The 17,212-nt window shown below is 35.7% G+C and overlaps 1 protein-coding gene across 1 annotated transcript in view; it reads left to right on the top strand.

The window, feature by feature from the left end:
• The window catches only part of MICAL2 (microtubule associated monooxygenase, calponin and LIM domain containing 2), a 529,879-nt gene that overhangs the window by 176,322 nt on the left and 336,345 nt on the right, over positions 1 to 17,212 (top strand). The window contains exons 5-8 of the mRNA XM_053689298.1: positions 4,036 to 4,137; positions 9,428 to 9,583; positions 11,758 to 11,858; positions 13,085 to 13,342. Of these exons, the coding sequence (XP_053545273.1) occupies positions 4,036 to 4,137; positions 9,428 to 9,583; positions 11,758 to 11,858; positions 13,085 to 13,342 (617 nt within the window). The remainder of the gene's footprint in view (positions 1 to 4,035; positions 4,138 to 9,427; positions 9,584 to 11,757; positions 11,859 to 13,084; positions 13,343 to 17,212) is intronic.

Below are 17,212 nucleotides of genomic sequence, written 5' to 3'. Positions count from 1 at the left end.
AACAAGGAGGCCATGTCATTAGATTTTCTTCTTTTATACCCTTTCTTGCCAGCCACGCTGTGGAGTACTTGGACGCGTGTGATGGAGCATTGTCCTGCATGAAAATCATGTTTTTCTTGAAGGATGCAGACTTCTTCCTGTACCACTGCTTGAAGAAGGTGTCTTCCAGAAACTGGCAGTAGGACTGGGAGTTGAGCTTGACTCCATCCTCAACCTGAAAAGGCCCCACAAGCTCATCTTTGATGATACCAGCCCAAACCAGTACTCCACCTCCACCTTGCTGGCGTCTGAGTCGGACTGGAGCTCTCTGCCCTTTACCAATCCAGCCACGGGCCCATCCATCTGGCCCATCAAGACTCACTCTCATTTCATCAGTCCATAAAACCTTCGAAAAATCAGTCTTGAGATATTTCTTGGCCCAGTCTTGACGTTTCAGCTTGTGTGTCTTGTTCAGTGGTGGTCGTCTTTCAGCCTTTCTTACCTTGGCCATGTCTCTGAGTATTGCACACGTTGTGCTTTTGGGCACTCCAGTGATGTTGCAGCTCTGAAATATGGCCAAACTGGTGGCAAGTGGCATCTTGGCAGCTGCACGCTTGACTTTTCTCAGTTCATGGGCAGTTATTTTGCGCCTTGGTTTTTCCACACGCTTCTTGCGACCCTGTTGACTATTTTGAATGAAACGCTTGATTGTTCGTTGATCACGCTTCAGAAGCTTTGCAATTTTAAGAGTGCTGCATCCCTCTGCAAGATATCTCACTATTTTTGACTTTTCTGAGCCTGTCAAGTCCTTCTTTTGACCCATTTTGCCAAAGGAAAGGAAGTTGCCTAATAATTATGCACACCTGATATAGGGTGTTGATGTCATTAGACCACACCCCTTCTCATTACAGAGATGCACATCACCTAATATGCTTAATTGGTAGTAGGCTTTTGAGCCTATACAGCTTGGAGTAAGACAACATGCATAAAGAGGATGATGTGGTCAAAATACTCATTTGCCTAATAATTCTGCACTCCCTGTATTGCACATGCATTGCAAACATGCATGCACAGGTTAAATGATAGTGCACATGCACTGCAAACATGCATGCAAAGGTTAAATAAAAATAACTCAATGGAAGAATGACATTGAGTTGAAGAGAAATTTTATTCCACATAATGGGGGGGGGGCTTAGAAGAGCATAATTACATTGCTCATAAAGTTTTGCTCACTTAATATAAGAAAGATGTGTTACAAAATAAATATACTTCTTTAATCACCTGGCTCTTTTTTTAAACGGGATTTGAAAATGAATTTCCGTTAAACAGCTTGCATAATAACTTACTAAGGTTACTTATACGTATTAATGTAAGCCTCTCTACCTATCGGCTAGATTACGAGTTTTTGTCGGTAAGGCTTGCGGGGCTAACGAGCAGTTTCAGCTCTCCGCTCACTTACAGACAGCGCTGGTATTACGGGTTTTTACAAACTCTGCGTTAGCCGCAGAAAAGTGAGCGAAGAGCAAAATTTTGCTCCACATCTCATCTCGATACCAGCGCTGCTTACAGTAGCGGTGAGCTGGCTAAACGTGCTCGTGCACCATTTCCCCATAGGAATCAATGGGGCAGATTCGGGCTGAAAAAAACCCTGCAAAAAAGTAGCATTCAGCTCCTAACGCAGCCCCATTGATTCCTATGGGGAAATACTTGTTATGTCTACACCTAACACCCTAACATGAACCCCGAGTCTAAACACCCCTAATCTTACACTTATTAACCCCTAATCTGCTGCCGACATCTGCTTTATATTTATTAACCCCTAATCTGCCGCTCCAGACACCGCCGCCACCTACATTATACTTATGAACCCCTAATCTGCTGCCCCCAACATCGCCAAACCCTACATTATATTTATTAACCCCTAATCTGCCTCCCCAAATGTCGCCGCCACCTAACTACACTTATTAACTCCTAATCTGCCACTATAATAAATATATTAACCCCTAAACCTAAGTCTAACCCTAAACCTAACCCCCCTAACTTAAATATAATTTAAAATAATCTAAATAAAATAACTTTAATTAACTAAATTATTCCTATTTAAAACTAAATACTTACCTATAAAATAAACCCTAAGCTAGCCACAATATAACTAATAGTTACATTGTAGCTATCTTAGGGTTTATTTTTATTGTACAGGCAACTTTTGTATTTATTTTAACTAGGTACAATAGTTATTAAATAGTTATTAACTATTTAATAGCTACCTAGCTAAAATAAAAACAAATTTACCTGTAAAATAAAAATAAACCTAAGTTACAATTACACCTACACTACACTATAATTAAATTAATTCCCTAAACTAACTACAATTAAATACAATTATCTAAATTATGGAAAGAAAAAACCCCACTAAATTACAGAAAATAATAAAATAATTACAATTTTTTTAAACTAATTACACCTAATCTAATCCCCCTAATAAAATAAAAAAGCCCCACAAAATAATAAAAAGCCCTACCCTATACTAAATTACGAATATCCCTTAAAAGGGCCTTTTGCAGGGCATTGCCCCAAAGTAATCAGCTCTTTTACCTTGAAGGATAGGATTGAGCTCGCATTCTATTGGCTGATTGGAACAGCCAAAAGAATGCAAGCTCAATCCTATTGGCTGATTGGATCAGCCAATAGGATTTTTTTCTACCTTAATTCCAATTGGCTGATAGAATTCTATCAGCCAATCGGAATTGAAGGGACGCCATCTTGGATGATGTCACTTAAAGGTACCGTCATTTAGTGTTAGTCGTCGGAAGGAAGAGGATGCTCCGCGTCGGATATCTTGAAGATGGACCCGCTCCGCTCCGGATGGATGAAGATAGAAGATGCCGTCTGGATGAAGACTTCTGGCCGTCTGGAGGACCTCTTCTGCCCGGATAGGATGAAGACTTCTGCCCGTCTGGAGGACCACTTCTGCCCGGTTGGGTGAAGACGTCTCCCGGTAAGGTGATCTTCAAGGGGTTAGTGTTAGGTTTTACTAAGGAGGGATTGGGTGGGTTTTAGAGTAGAGTTGGGTGTGTGGGTGGTGGGTTTTAATGTTGGGGGGGTATTGTATTTTTTTTTACAGGTAAAAGAGCTGATTACTTTGGGGCAATGCCCCGCAAAAGGCCCTTTTAAGGGCTGTTTGTAATTTAGTATAGGGTAGGAATTTTTATTATTTTGGGGGGATTTTTTATTTTATTAGGGGGATTAGATTAGGTGTAATTAGTTTAAACAAATTGCAATTATTTTACTATTTTCTGTAATTTAGTGTTTTTTTTTTCTCGTAATTTAGATAACTGTATTTAATTGTAGTTAGTTTAGTGAATTAATTTAATTTTAGTGTAGTGTTAGGTGTAATTGTAACTTAGGTTTATTTTTATTTTACAGGTAAATTTGTCTTTATTTTAGCTAGGTAGCTATTAAATAGTTAATAACTATTTAATAACTATTGTACCTAGTTAAAATAAATACAAAGTTGCCTGTAAAATAAAAATAAACCCTAAGCTAGCTACAATGTAACTATTAGTTATATTGTAGCTAGCTTAGGGTTTATTTTATAGGTAAGTATTTAGTTTTGGACAGATCAGGGGTTAAAAATGTTATTTAAGTGTTTGCGATGTGGGGGGGGTCTCGGTTTAGGGGTTAATAGGTAGTTTATGGGTGTTAGTTTACTTTTTAGCACTTTAGTTAAGAGTTTTATGTTACGGCGTTAGCCCATAAAACTCTTAACTACTGACTTTTAAATGCGGTACGAGTCTTGACTGGAGAGGGTCTACCGCTCACTTTTTCCAAGACTCGTAATACCGGCGTTATGCAAGTCCCATTGAAAATATGGGATACGCAAAAAAGTGAGCGGTACACCTGTACCTGCAAGACTCGTAATACCAGCGTTAGGAAAAAAAGCAGCGTTGGGACCTCTCAACGCTGCTTTTTAACCCTAACGCAAAACTCGTAATCTAGCCGTATGTGTTTATATGTAAACATTTTAACTATTTGTTTCTTTACTGCTTTGTTTAGAAATTGGTTGGAGGGCAGAATTTCTGCCTCAAGATCACCCCTTATCAGAATATGAGTTTGATGTGATCATCGGGGCGGACGGACGTAGAAACACGTTGGAAGGTAAGAAATACAACATGATCAGAGTAATAAGAATATGATTTGGTCTGTTTAAATGGAATACCATTTTGATATCTTGCAAACTAGGCTTCAAAATTACTGTTATTTTATTGAAAGGGACCTTAAACACTAAATAAATGCTAGATAGAATGATGCATTCAAAGAAAAGATTAGTCTGAGATTAACATGTAGTTGTATTTTTGAAACTTTCATTAGCTGTTTAAATATTGACAAAATAATTGTAAAGTTTTAGTGTCTATAAAACAATGGGAGCTGCCATGTTGTAACTTAGGTTACCTTCTCTGTTGTAGCCAATTAGATACAGTTATAAATAGGTCACTAAAGTGTGTAGCCAATGGCTGTGTGGAAGATAACAGTGTTCTGCACTTCCACTTCTAACCGGAACTGAAAAGCTCTCAATTTCAGAATGGAATTACAGGAAAAGGGGACAAAATAAATAATGACAGTATTTTGCATACTTTTTTATATATATATGATTTATCATTTTATATCATCTCAAAGTATTTAATATCCCTTTAATTTAAGAAAAACAGTGAGCTCTTTAGTCTGGTTAGAGACACTGAAATCTAGTTTTCAAATAAAGAAAAACAAACCAAATATATAGTAGGTATAAAGAGAAGATGGTTTATGGCACATAATCAGTGGTCTCATATGCTAATATACAGCACATAATCAGTGGTCTCATATGCTACTATACAGCACATAATCAGTGGTCTCATATGCTACTATATGGCACATAATCAGTTGTCTCATATGCTACTATACAGCACATAATCAGTGGCCTCGTATGCTACTATGTGGCACATAAGCAGTGGCTCATATGCTAATATACAGCACATAATCAGTGGTCTCATATGCTACTATGTGGCACATAATCAGTGGTCTCATATGCTACTATACAGCACATAATCAGTGGTCTCATATGCTACTATACAGCACATAATCGGTGGTCTCATATGCTACTATATAGCACATAATCAGTTGTCTCATATGCTACTATACAGCACATAATCAGTGGCCTCATATGCTACTATGTGGCACATAAGCAGTGGCTCATATGCTAATATACAGCACATAATCAGTGGTCTCATATGCTACTATGTGGCACATAATCAGTGGTCTCATATGCTACTATACAGCACTTTATCAGTGGTCTCATATGCTACTATACAGCACATAATTAGTGTTCTCATATGCTACTATACAGCACATAATCAGTGGTCTCATATGCTACTATACAGCACATAATCAGTGGTCTCATATGCTACTATACAGCACATAATCAGTGATCTCCTATGCTACTATACATCACATAATCAGTGGTCTCATATGCTACTATGTGGCACATAAGCAGTGGCTCATATGCTAATATACAGCACATAATCAGTGGTCTCATATGCTACTATGTGGCACATAATTAGTGGTCTCATATGCTACTATACAGCACATAATTAGTGGTCTCATATGCTACTATACGGCAGATAATTAGTGGTCTCTAATGCTAATATACGGCACATAATCAGTGGTCTCATATGCTACTATATGGCACATAATTAGTGGTCTCATATGCTACTATACAGCACATAATCAGTGGTCTCATATGCTAATATACGGCACATATTCAGTAGTCTCATGCTACTATATGGCACATAATCAGTGGTCTCATATGCTACTATACAGCACATAATCAGTGGTCTCATATGCTTATATACGGCACATAATCAGTGGTCTCCTATGCTACTATATGGCACATAATCAGTTGTCTCATATGCTACGATACAGCACATACTCAGCGGTCTCATATGCTACTATACGGCACATAATCAGTGGTCTCATTTGCCACTATACAGCACATAATCAGTGATTTCATATGCTACTATACAGCACATAATCAGTGGTCTCATTTGCCACTATACAGCACATAATCAGTGATTTCATATGCTACTATACAGCACATAATCAGTGGCCTCCTCATATGCCACTATGTGGCACATAATCAAGTATAATGCATTAATTTTAATACACATCATGAAACATTCTACACTACAGTCTCAAATTGTTTATTTTTGTTTTAATGGAACAAGATTGTGCTAATTAGCAGATCAGTGAGCTAAGTATTACTATGGTTTACTATGTAGTGGAGCATTGTGCAAACTGGTGACACATTGAGATCAAAGATAATTCTTGATAAATTACTAATTAGCACTGTAGTATACTAATTGGTTGAATAGTATGGCAATCAGTGCAACAGTTACCTAATAAGTGTTATAGACAGCTATGTTGCTATACAGAATGCAACAGTATTGTATGCTAATTAGACAATATGCTCATTGTTACATCAGTTGTATGGTATGTTAATTAATGTTGTTATTCAAGGGTAATTAGTATTGTGATGGCTAAAATGTCCTCCCCGGTATTATCATTGTGTTTAGTTTACTTATCTTGCAACATACAGCAAACTATTCCTAAAAAGAAATGAGACAGCTTGAAAATTGCTACCCATTACCTAGTTTTGCATAACCAACACTGTTATATTAATATACTTTTTACCTATATATACCTGTATCTAAGCCCTGCAGACTGCCCCTTATATTAGTGCTTTTTTTTTATAATCTTTCATTTTAGCCAACCCGTGCTGGTCTTGTATAACCATTTTCATTATCCCTGGGAGTAAGCACAATGCTATCTATATGGCACACATGAACTAGCACTATCTAGCTGTTGTGCAAGATGTAGTAAGATAAAAAAGCACTGAGATAAGGGTCATCCTGCTGGGGCTTAGAAACATGCAAATTTAGAGATTGTAAAGTATATTAATATAACAATGTTGGCTATACAAAGCTGGGGAATAAGTAGGTAAAGGTGTTGTCTATGTTTTTAAACAATAAAAAAATCAAGTAGACTGTCCCTTCATAGGGACATAAAACCCAAAATGTTTATTTCATAAGTCATATCGGACGTACAATTGTAACCAGTTTTACAGTGTGTTAACTTGAAGCATCCGTTTCAAGCACATCATACATTTTACTATATATTATTACTATTGTTAATAAGAAAGGCATGTCATGGTTTGTTTCATTGGATTTATTTTTTGGAAAGGTTATAAGTGCTGTTTGTAGGAAGGTGTAACCTTAGGGTGTGGTGAGTCACAGGGTGTATAAGTTGCACAAACTCACATAGCAGCATGGGTAGCAGACAATCAAAGGAGTTCAATTAAATAGTAAAGTGGCAATTTCTGACTTTTTGTAGTAGTTAAAGGGGCATGAAAATGTTCTGTATTAAAGGTACATGAAACCCATTTTTTTCTTATATGAATTAGAACAAACAATTTTAAAGGATAAGGATAATATACATAAATTGAAAAGTCTCTAAAAATGGCATGTTCTGTCTGAATTGTGAAAGTTTAATTTTAACTTTCGTGTCCCTTTTAATTTGAGGAGAGACACCTCTTTTGAATGATAAGTAACATGTGCTATCCCATAGACCATGGGCAAGGAACTGTGGTTCCATCGCTACTAAAAATAAACCAACGCATTCTTGAGACCTTTCATTACAAATACTAGAGTTGGGTTGTGCGACGTTTTGGGAAATTGTGTGGTTGCAATTACTAAGAGCTATAACATTTAAGTATACATTGTATTTAACTTCATTTGAATGATATTATTATGGTCAAGACATGGTATACACGGCTTGAAAACATTCTTGCGGATGCCCATGACTTTGAGATATTCACTAAAGCTTCTTCTGATTGGAAAATTCTGAAGTAGTTGCCAGTTGTAATCAAACTGGCAACCTATGTGTTCAAAAGGTCTCACTGATGCTTTGTTGAGTATTCACTAATCTTATCACAACACCTGTATTTATTAAGTTGCTAAAGGTGCTAACATTTAAATAGTAAACATCTTTAATTAAAAGTACATATTGCTGTATTAATTGCCATTAGCTGAGAGGGACAATCCCACAGATGTATTTGTTTATAGGGGCAAGACTCTGAGTTTTGTTATCCACTTGGAAGGCTTATATCTTGGGGGGGGCAAATAAATTTATTTTTATAGGAACTTAGTTTATGGAAATGATTGGAAAAAATATAATTTATAAGTCGCTCTAATTTACTCAATATTATATTATAATAAGTTAAAGGGACAGTACATTTTCTGTTATTTTGCTATATATTTATATATGTGTGTGTGTGTGTGTATGTATATGTATGTGTGTGTGTGTATATATATATATATATATATATATATATATATATATATATATATATATATATATGTGTGTGTGTGTGTATATGTATGTATGTGTGTGTGTGTGTGTGTGTATATATATATATATATATATATATATATATATATATATATATATATATATATATATATATATATATATATATATATATATATATAAAATCAGCCAAGTCTTAACTTGTATAAAACAAATTAACATCCTTTTTTTAGCCCAGCTCCACCCATTTTCCTTATTTGGTAGAACCAATCTGGGCTTTGGTCCACAGACAACAAGGCTTTCCTTGGTTATAATGTTATTACATTATTTTGCAGTTGTTAATTGATAAAGCCAATTAGTGATCTACATGTAGCAGAGTTAGCCTTGATAAGTCAGCATGATGCATTTCAAGTTCTAGGATTTAGAAATTGCTCAATTTTCAGAGCTAAATTACATAAAAAGAGTGCACAATAAATAATGAAAGTACACTGCAAAGTTGTTTAATTACACATCTCAACTGATATCACATTTCTTAACTGTAACATTCTCGCACTGGGGTGCATTAGGCGGTAAGATTTTGCATGCATTAGAGTTTTTTATTAATACATTAGTAATTATTTACTGCCGTGCAAATAAATGTATTAACAGTGTTTAAAACCTGTGCTAATATTAGAAAAACATGCATTGTTCTGCACTCCTGGGACACACGCCTTGAAAAGACTTTTGAATGTTGTTTATAGTACTTCCCTTACTGTGACCAATCAGGGGCTCTATATAAACCAGCATCTGCACATATCAACCAATCACATTGCAGTATGTGGTGTTCTGCATTCTACAGAATGCTCTCTAAACGCTATGTGTGTGTGTGTGTGGGGGGGGGGTGCGTGGATTGTAAAGATTTTCATTTATGTATAATCAACATTTTATTAGGAAATCTATTTTAATTTTATTGTCTCTTTAGGAAAGTTCTTTATTTAACAATGTATTAACAGTTCCTGACTCTATCCCTTTAAGTGTGAAATAATACAATAAACTATTTCTCTTTTAGGATTTCGAAGGAAAGAGTTCAGAGGAAAACTAGCTATTGCCATAACTGCCAACTTTATCAATAGAAATACAACTGCTGAAGCCAAGGTTGAAGAAATCAGTGGTGTTGCCTTTATTTTCAATCAAAAGTTCTTTCAAGACCTGAAGGAAGAAACAGGTTTGTCCTCATTGTATAAGATCACTGTAAAAACAACCATGTTTACTTATTAGGATGTGCGCTGTCATACAGCGCTCTCTGTATTTGGTGACGGGAATTTGATTTGTTGGTGCAGGAACTGACAGCTAAGAATGTTGTAGTAAATCATGATTAAAAAAAAATATTGACAGTTATGGGAAGGTAAATACTGTTTTTGGTGATTATAATAACCAGAGAGAGGTCTGTATTAACATAAAACTTAACTTGTTTGTGTCACGATTTAGGTAGACTATACAATTTTAAACCATGTTCCAATTTCCTTATATTATCAGATCTGCTTCATTCTTTTAGTATCCTTTGTAGCGCTCAAATGGCATCTGACTTTAATTTGACTGCACTGCCCTGTAGAAGTCTATTATGTGAGGATTTAGTGCATGTGTACGATCCGGCATGCAGATGTTAGTGCGCCCTAGACTATAACTCGACCAATGAAAAATAACTTTGGACTTAATAATATAAGTACTAAAATATATGGGCTATTGATTGAACCCAATCAATTTTAATGCACAAAAGTGCTAATATTTTTGCGCTCCACTTGTAATCTATGCTATAGTATACAAAATACAACAGATAAATACAGGAGACTTCAAAATAGAGAGGAATTAGTAAAGCTAAATTTTCATTGTACAGAGTTAAAAGCATCTATTGTACATAATCACTGTCAGTAAGAGCCAACAGATCCGAAGAAGTCCAACCACCTACGCGTTTTGTACCACAAACTCAGCACTTCGTCAATTTCCTACCAGTGTGGTGAATTTTAGATTGGAATATTTACAGAATATTTAGTGCATATTATGCTTCTGTATGGAAGAATCTACAACAAAAGTTGCTTTCACACAATTTCATCAACAATACTTAAAGGGATATAAAACACAAAAAAATTATTTTGTGATCTAGACAGAACATATAATTTTTAAAAAAGTTTCCAATTCACTTCTATTATCAAATATGCTGCATTCCCATGATGTTCAGTGTTAAAGAGATATCTAGGTAGGCATATGGAGCACTACATAACCAGAAATAGAGCTGTCATCTAGTGCTCTTGCTAATGAATACGATTCTTTCAATACTGCTGCTATATAGTGTTCCAGAAATAAGCATATGTCCCTGCTTTTCAACAGAAAATAGCAAATGAACAAAGACAAATTGGTAATAGAAGTAAATTAGAAAGCTGTTTAAAATAGCATGCTCTATCTGAATCATGAAAGAAGCATTTTATGTTTCATATTCCTTTTAAAAAGTGATCAAATATATGTTTATGAATACGGCTAAGTTATTTCATGCGTTGTTCAGAGGATTAAATATCCTGAATGTTGTTGCATTTCAGTAATTTTTATTAAAACATAGGGGTTGATTTATCAAGGGCTTTGCCAGCCTTTCGCCCCACTAGGACTGCAGGTTCTCACAAGAGAACCTGCAGTTGGGATTTATCAAGCAGCGGTCATTAGACCGCTGCTTCCCTAACCTCTTCATCTGACCAGGGAGATTGACAGCTCCTGCCCGCGCGTGATTGGCTTAGGCAGGGGGGGGCGTGGCCCAAGAGTGCAAAATTGCGTTATTGTGCAATGAGTTGAGCTGTGGCGGAGAGGGGTGCGTATGTACGCCCCTGTTCACCATAGCATGATAAATCAACGCCCTAGTGTGTGAAGACACATGCGCCCTCCTGTGCATAGTTCAGTAGGTTCCTATGGAATGGAAATAAGATTTTATCAGAAAAACTGAATTTTATTTTATTTTTTTGTACACTATATCTGGATCATAAAATTTTTAATTTGACTTCCATATTGCTTCAATAAATTTGTAGGTGCACCTGCTGCCATGCATTGTATGTGGCCCACCCTGCCACCCACAACATTAACATTATAGTTCAGTTGACATCTGCTTGATGCCGCAGTTTTAATAAAGTGACTGTAGTGGGAACCCAGTGAGCTTTATTATAAATGCAGCATGACAGCCTCAGACGCTATATAAAGACAAGTAATTATAACACACAGCTATTAAAAATCAACCCTATAATCAGAAATACCACCATAAAACAGAAGCTGCTTTCTTGTGGATTTTTTTTTCATGCTATTTATGGTAAACGTGAAATAACCTTACGGTTCAGTTACTCGTGTGTTCTGTTCTGATTGTAGGAATTGATCTGGAGAATATTGTGTACTACAAGGACAGCACACATTACTTTGTCATGACGGCAAAAAAACAGAGCCTTTTGGATAAAGGAGTCATTATAAATGTAGGTACCTAAAACTATAAAAGATCAAATTCATTTCTAAATAAGTTTCTGTTTCTTTAGATTGAACAATTTAGGCTGCATTTAGTGTTTAAAGAGACTTAAAGGGACAGTATACACCAATGTTCATGTAACTGCATGTAATACACTACTATAAAGAAGAATATGTACAGATACTGATATAAAAATCCAGTATAAAACTTACTTAGAAGCTCCCAGTTTAGCACTGTTGAAAAGGTTAGCTGGAACACCCACTGAAAGGGCCTGTATAGCAAAAATAGCAGATAATCCCCCTTCCTCTGCATATGAAAAGACCCTTTACACAAACAGGAGCAAGCTGGAGGAAGTATTCATCAGTATACTTATAAAACTTTGGGATCTACCAAAGAGATTACAATCTATAGGGGATGTTGTGAGGAGATTTACCACAGAATAAAGTGCAACTTTATGAATATAGTCTGAATATACAAATAGCCCACTTAGCTGCAAGAATTGCTCTCCCAAGCAAGGTACTGCTGGTGATTGTCTGGTAATTGTGACTGACACTCCTGATTGGCTTATCGGCCATGTCTTATCAACCAAAGCTTATCTGAGCTTTTTCTATTTGTTTAATCCCTTTGCAGGTTTAACACACGTTAAAAGGATAATAAACCCAATTTTTTTCTTCTTTCATGATTCAGATAGAGCATGCAATTTTAAGCAACTCATTTACTCCTATTATCAATTGTTCTTCATTCTCCGCTATCTTTATTTAAAAAGCAGAAATGTAAAGAATAGGAAAATTTTAAGTTCAGCACCCTGGATAGCGCTTGCTTATTGGTGGCTACATTTAGCCACCAATAAGCATGCGTTACCCAGGTTCTGAACCAAAAATGGGCCGGCTACTAAGCTTTACATTCCTGCTTTTTAAATAAAGATAGCAAGAGAATGAAAAAAAATTGATAATAGGAGTAAACTAGAAAGTTGCTTAAAATTGCCTGCTCTATTTGAATCATTTGGTTTAGTATCTCTTTAAGTTAATTGCAATTTCTTTCATTATAGTTTCTCTATAAAGCACTTGGGAAAGATGTTGTCATGTGTTTAAAAGGTTATTGATAATAAAAATGAACAGTGAATTTGTCTGCATGCATGTGCATAGAGGCACATTAAATAGTCTAAGAAAGTTTTTTTTTATTTTTCTACAAAGCAAACCAAACTGTATGTTATAACTAATATTGTTCTGTCTGCAGGACTATGTTGATGCGGAGATGCTTCTATGCGCAGAAAATGTAAACCAGGACAACTTGCAATCGTACGCAAGAGAAGCTGCAGACTTCGCAACCAATTACCAACTGCCATCTTTAGATTTTGCTATTAACCATTATGGTCAGCCAGATGTTGCGATGTTTGACTTTACCTCAATGTATGCTTCTGAAAACGCAGCCCTCATCCGTGAACGACATGGGCACCATCTTTTGGTGGCGCTGGTTGGCGACAGCTTACTGGAGGTGCGTACATTTTCTTGGACCAGACGCGTATTCACCCTATAATTTGTGTTTTACAAGATGATATCATGTAAAATGTATTCTAAGCTTCTCCTGAATGTTGGAATGACAGGTATGTAATTTCGAAACTGGCATCCACTGTACTATAAACTACTGAACTTACCTCCCTGTTTTTCAAAAGAACAAAGAAAATTTCACAATAGAAGTAAATTGGAAAGTTGTTAAAATTGCATGCTCTGTCTGAATCAAGAACGCCACATTTTGAGTTTCATGTCCCTTTAAAAGGATATTAACCTCAGTTTATATATGTATAATTAATATCTGCAATTAAAGGGGCACTATAGTGAAAAAAATGACATGCTCTCATTCATTAGAGCATATTATGTTATCCATATTGACCCTGCAAATCTATGTGTTTAACACATACAAAGGGGGTTGCTTTGTTCTTCTGCTGCCATTTTAAGATAGATAATATGTTTCTTCCGTGATCAAGCAATTACTGGGTAGCATTGCGCATTTTTTTATTCTGCATAATTAGACATGTTATGGGGAATTACATTGTGAGTTTATTGTTCCTTTATGCTTTGCATACAGTTTCTAATACACATAAAGTGGCATCTGGTATTATTTAAAAAGAAAAATTAAAACCGACATCTAATGTAAGTGGATAAGCAAAGACAACTGTCTTTGAAATGATTGAATAACAAAGATCTTGAGTGGAGAATCTATCGTGCTGGGCAAGTTCCAGATAATACATGTACTAGGGATATATTTAAAGGGACATTCTGGACAAAATTTAAATGTACATAGATTAAATATATATCTTTGAATTGAAACATATTTGCAATATACATGTTTTGACAAAATGTTTCTAGTATAAATGATCACTGTTTTAGTGTTAGCATTTTTCTCTGCACATGAACGTGAAGCATAGCTAGATATTCTCAGTGCCCCAGCATTTTAAATACTGCAGCTGCACAGAGAGCAAGTGGGGCTTCTCTTATGTCATCATTAACAAATTTAGTGATTACTAGGAGGTGCAAGCACCTTATGCTCTCTGAACAAGTGCTGTGTTTAAAATGCTGGTGCACGGTGCATACTTAAATACACTTTTGAAACAGCTATAGCTTTTATTAGAAGCATTTTTGCTAATACATGTATATTACAAAAATGCTTATATTCAAAGCTGAAATGCATTCACGTGGATTCCAAGTTTGTCTGGAATGTCCCTTTTAAAGGCACAGTCAAAATTAAACTTTAATGGTTTAGCGTTAGACAATTAAAAACAAAACAAAAAAACACTTTCCAGTTTACTTCTAAAATTTGCTTAAAGGGACATGAAACCCAAAATTTTTCTTTCATGATTTAGGTAGAACATACAATTTTAAATAACTTTCCAATTAACTTCAATTATCAAATTTGCATCATTCACTTGGTATCATTTTTTTTTTTTTTTATAGCTTTATTTATAATCCCAAAATATATATACAGAGCCTCTCAGATGGGCTTACCTTTCACCTCGCAGGGTGTTTTACCATGTATAAACACAAGAAAGAAGAAACAATAGACAGCCTCACATTTGGGCCAATTTTCACCACACAGGGTGTTTTACAAATTCTCACCTAGATTAACCTAGGCCTTTATGTAATTACCATACATACTGCTCTTTATCTATCTATACTAAGTACAATATAAGTCATCTTCCATCATATATTCTGTACTTATATTCAGGTTTTTTATTCCCTTAAACCCTCGACCCCTTACCCAAAACAAAAACAGAAGAAAAAAAAAAAAAAAAAGGGGGGGGGAATTATTTCTCTCCCTCCCCATGCTCCAGCGCAATCCGCACTATGGCTTCACCTTAGTTTTCAACTGATCTCCGAAAAGGATGCCAAAATTGTTCCTGTATAGTATCTGGAAGTGAATGTACCAATTTTTCCCATTTCTTCCTATACTTTCTACTGGTAAGCTCATTCAGTTCTTGTATATCAAACTGTTCAATAATTGCTTGTTTTATCAAGAAATTTTTCCACTCTGAGAAGTTGGGTTTTTTGCTATTCTTCCATTGTCTAAAGATTATACTTCTGGCCGCAAGTATTGAAATATTTATCAATTTCCAGTCTTCCCCCCATTCCTTGTTCCTAGATAGGAGTACTATGTGTTCTAATTTAAAATTACTGGGTCTCCTTAAAATTTTCTGTAGCCAGAACTCAATTTTAAACCAAAATTGTTTAACTGGGGGGCATTCCCATACCATGTGTATTAGATCAGCTGCAGGTTGACTGCATTTAGGACATCTATTAAAATGGGTATTACCCCACTTTGCCCCCTTCTCTGGTGTATAATAAGTATGGTATAATAACTTTAAGTGGGCCTCTCTCCAAGTTTCAGATATTGTTATTTTAGCTACTTGGGCGATTGACTCTCTTATCTTATCATTAGACTCATCTATCTCCGTGATGTAGGGTCTCCATTTATTCGTTAAGTTGTCTAAATGTTTTTGACCTTCCTTCATGGAGAAAAGTTTATACCAAGGTGAGATTGAGTAAATTCCATGCGTAACCATTTTTATCCATGATTCAATTTTCTCCCATCCCCAGTTCCAACCATTATCCTTGATAAGCTGTTGGGCATAATGCCTGACCTGCAGGTAGGCAAAAAAATCTCTGTTTTCTATTGCAAAATTAGTTTTCAAAGAGTCAAATGATTTAACTGTCTTTCTTTCTATGTCCAATACTTGCCATATGTGTTCCAACCCCTTGGCCCCCCAGCTTTGAAATAAAGGAGAGTTAAAACCCATGGGAAAGGATGGATTATTCTGTATTAGAAGATATTTGGACATCTTATATTCTATCCCCAGATTAACACACAACTTTTGCCATGCTATTATGGGATTAACAATAGTTGTTATTTTTTTTATATTTGTCGGCAGACTTCGCCATGGGCAATGTATAAGGTTTGTTAAATTATGTGGCATACATAAATTCTTTTCGATTTCTGAGACCGTGAAGTACGAAACCCCGGTTATCCATTCTACTACTATTCTACTTAGCATTACCCAGTTATAATGTTCCAAGTTTGGGAGGGCTAATCCCCCTGTATCTCTTTGTAGGTGTAATTTATTCACAGATATTCTAGGTTTCTTGTTGTTCCATATAAATTGCCTTACCGCCCCCATAAGCTCTCTAATCTTTCTTTGGGATCAGAATAGTCAAATTTTGAATGAGATATAAAATTTTTGGAAACATTATCATTTTGAATATATTAACCCTACCGGTAATTGATAGTGGTAACTTGGACCAAGCTTTTAGATCTTCTTTTATTTTCCTGAACAGGGGTATATAATTTAAACTATATAGTAGTTCTTCTTGAGTTGAGATTAGTATGCCTAAATATCTTATACCCTCTTGAACTACCTTGAAATGATTCCCTGGACTCCAATCTTTATCCTCCCTCAGTATCATCAGTTCAGATTTACCTATGTTGATCTTATAGCCTGAGAACGCACTAAAATCTTCTATTATTTCCAATACTAGCTGGATATTATCCTTAAGATTACGAACATATAGCAATAGATCATCTGCATATAAAGAGACTTTGCTCTCATATTCGCCCACCATTATGCCTTGTATCTTTTCTCTTAGCATTATGGCTAAGGGCTCTATCACTACGTTGAATAAAAGTGGTGAGAGAGGACATCCCTGTCTGGTACCTCTCTCTAGCAAAAGATTTTCAGATATCTGACCATTTACCAAAATTGCAGTACCTGGTTTTTTATAGATATTTTTAACTAGCTGAATTATAATTTCTGGAAACCCAAATTCTGACATTGAAGTAAATAGATGGTCCCATTCCACGGAATCGAAAGCTTTC

The sequence above is a fragment of the Bombina bombina genome, chromosome 7 (assembly GCF_027579735.1).
Source record: "Bombina bombina isolate aBomBom1 chromosome 7, aBomBom1.pri, whole genome shotgun sequence".
NCBI lineage: Eukaryota > Metazoa > Chordata > Amphibia > Anura > Bombinatoridae > Bombina > Bombina bombina.
Note: the sequence above shows the minus strand (reverse complement) of the source record. Positions and strands in the feature narration are given on the sequence as shown.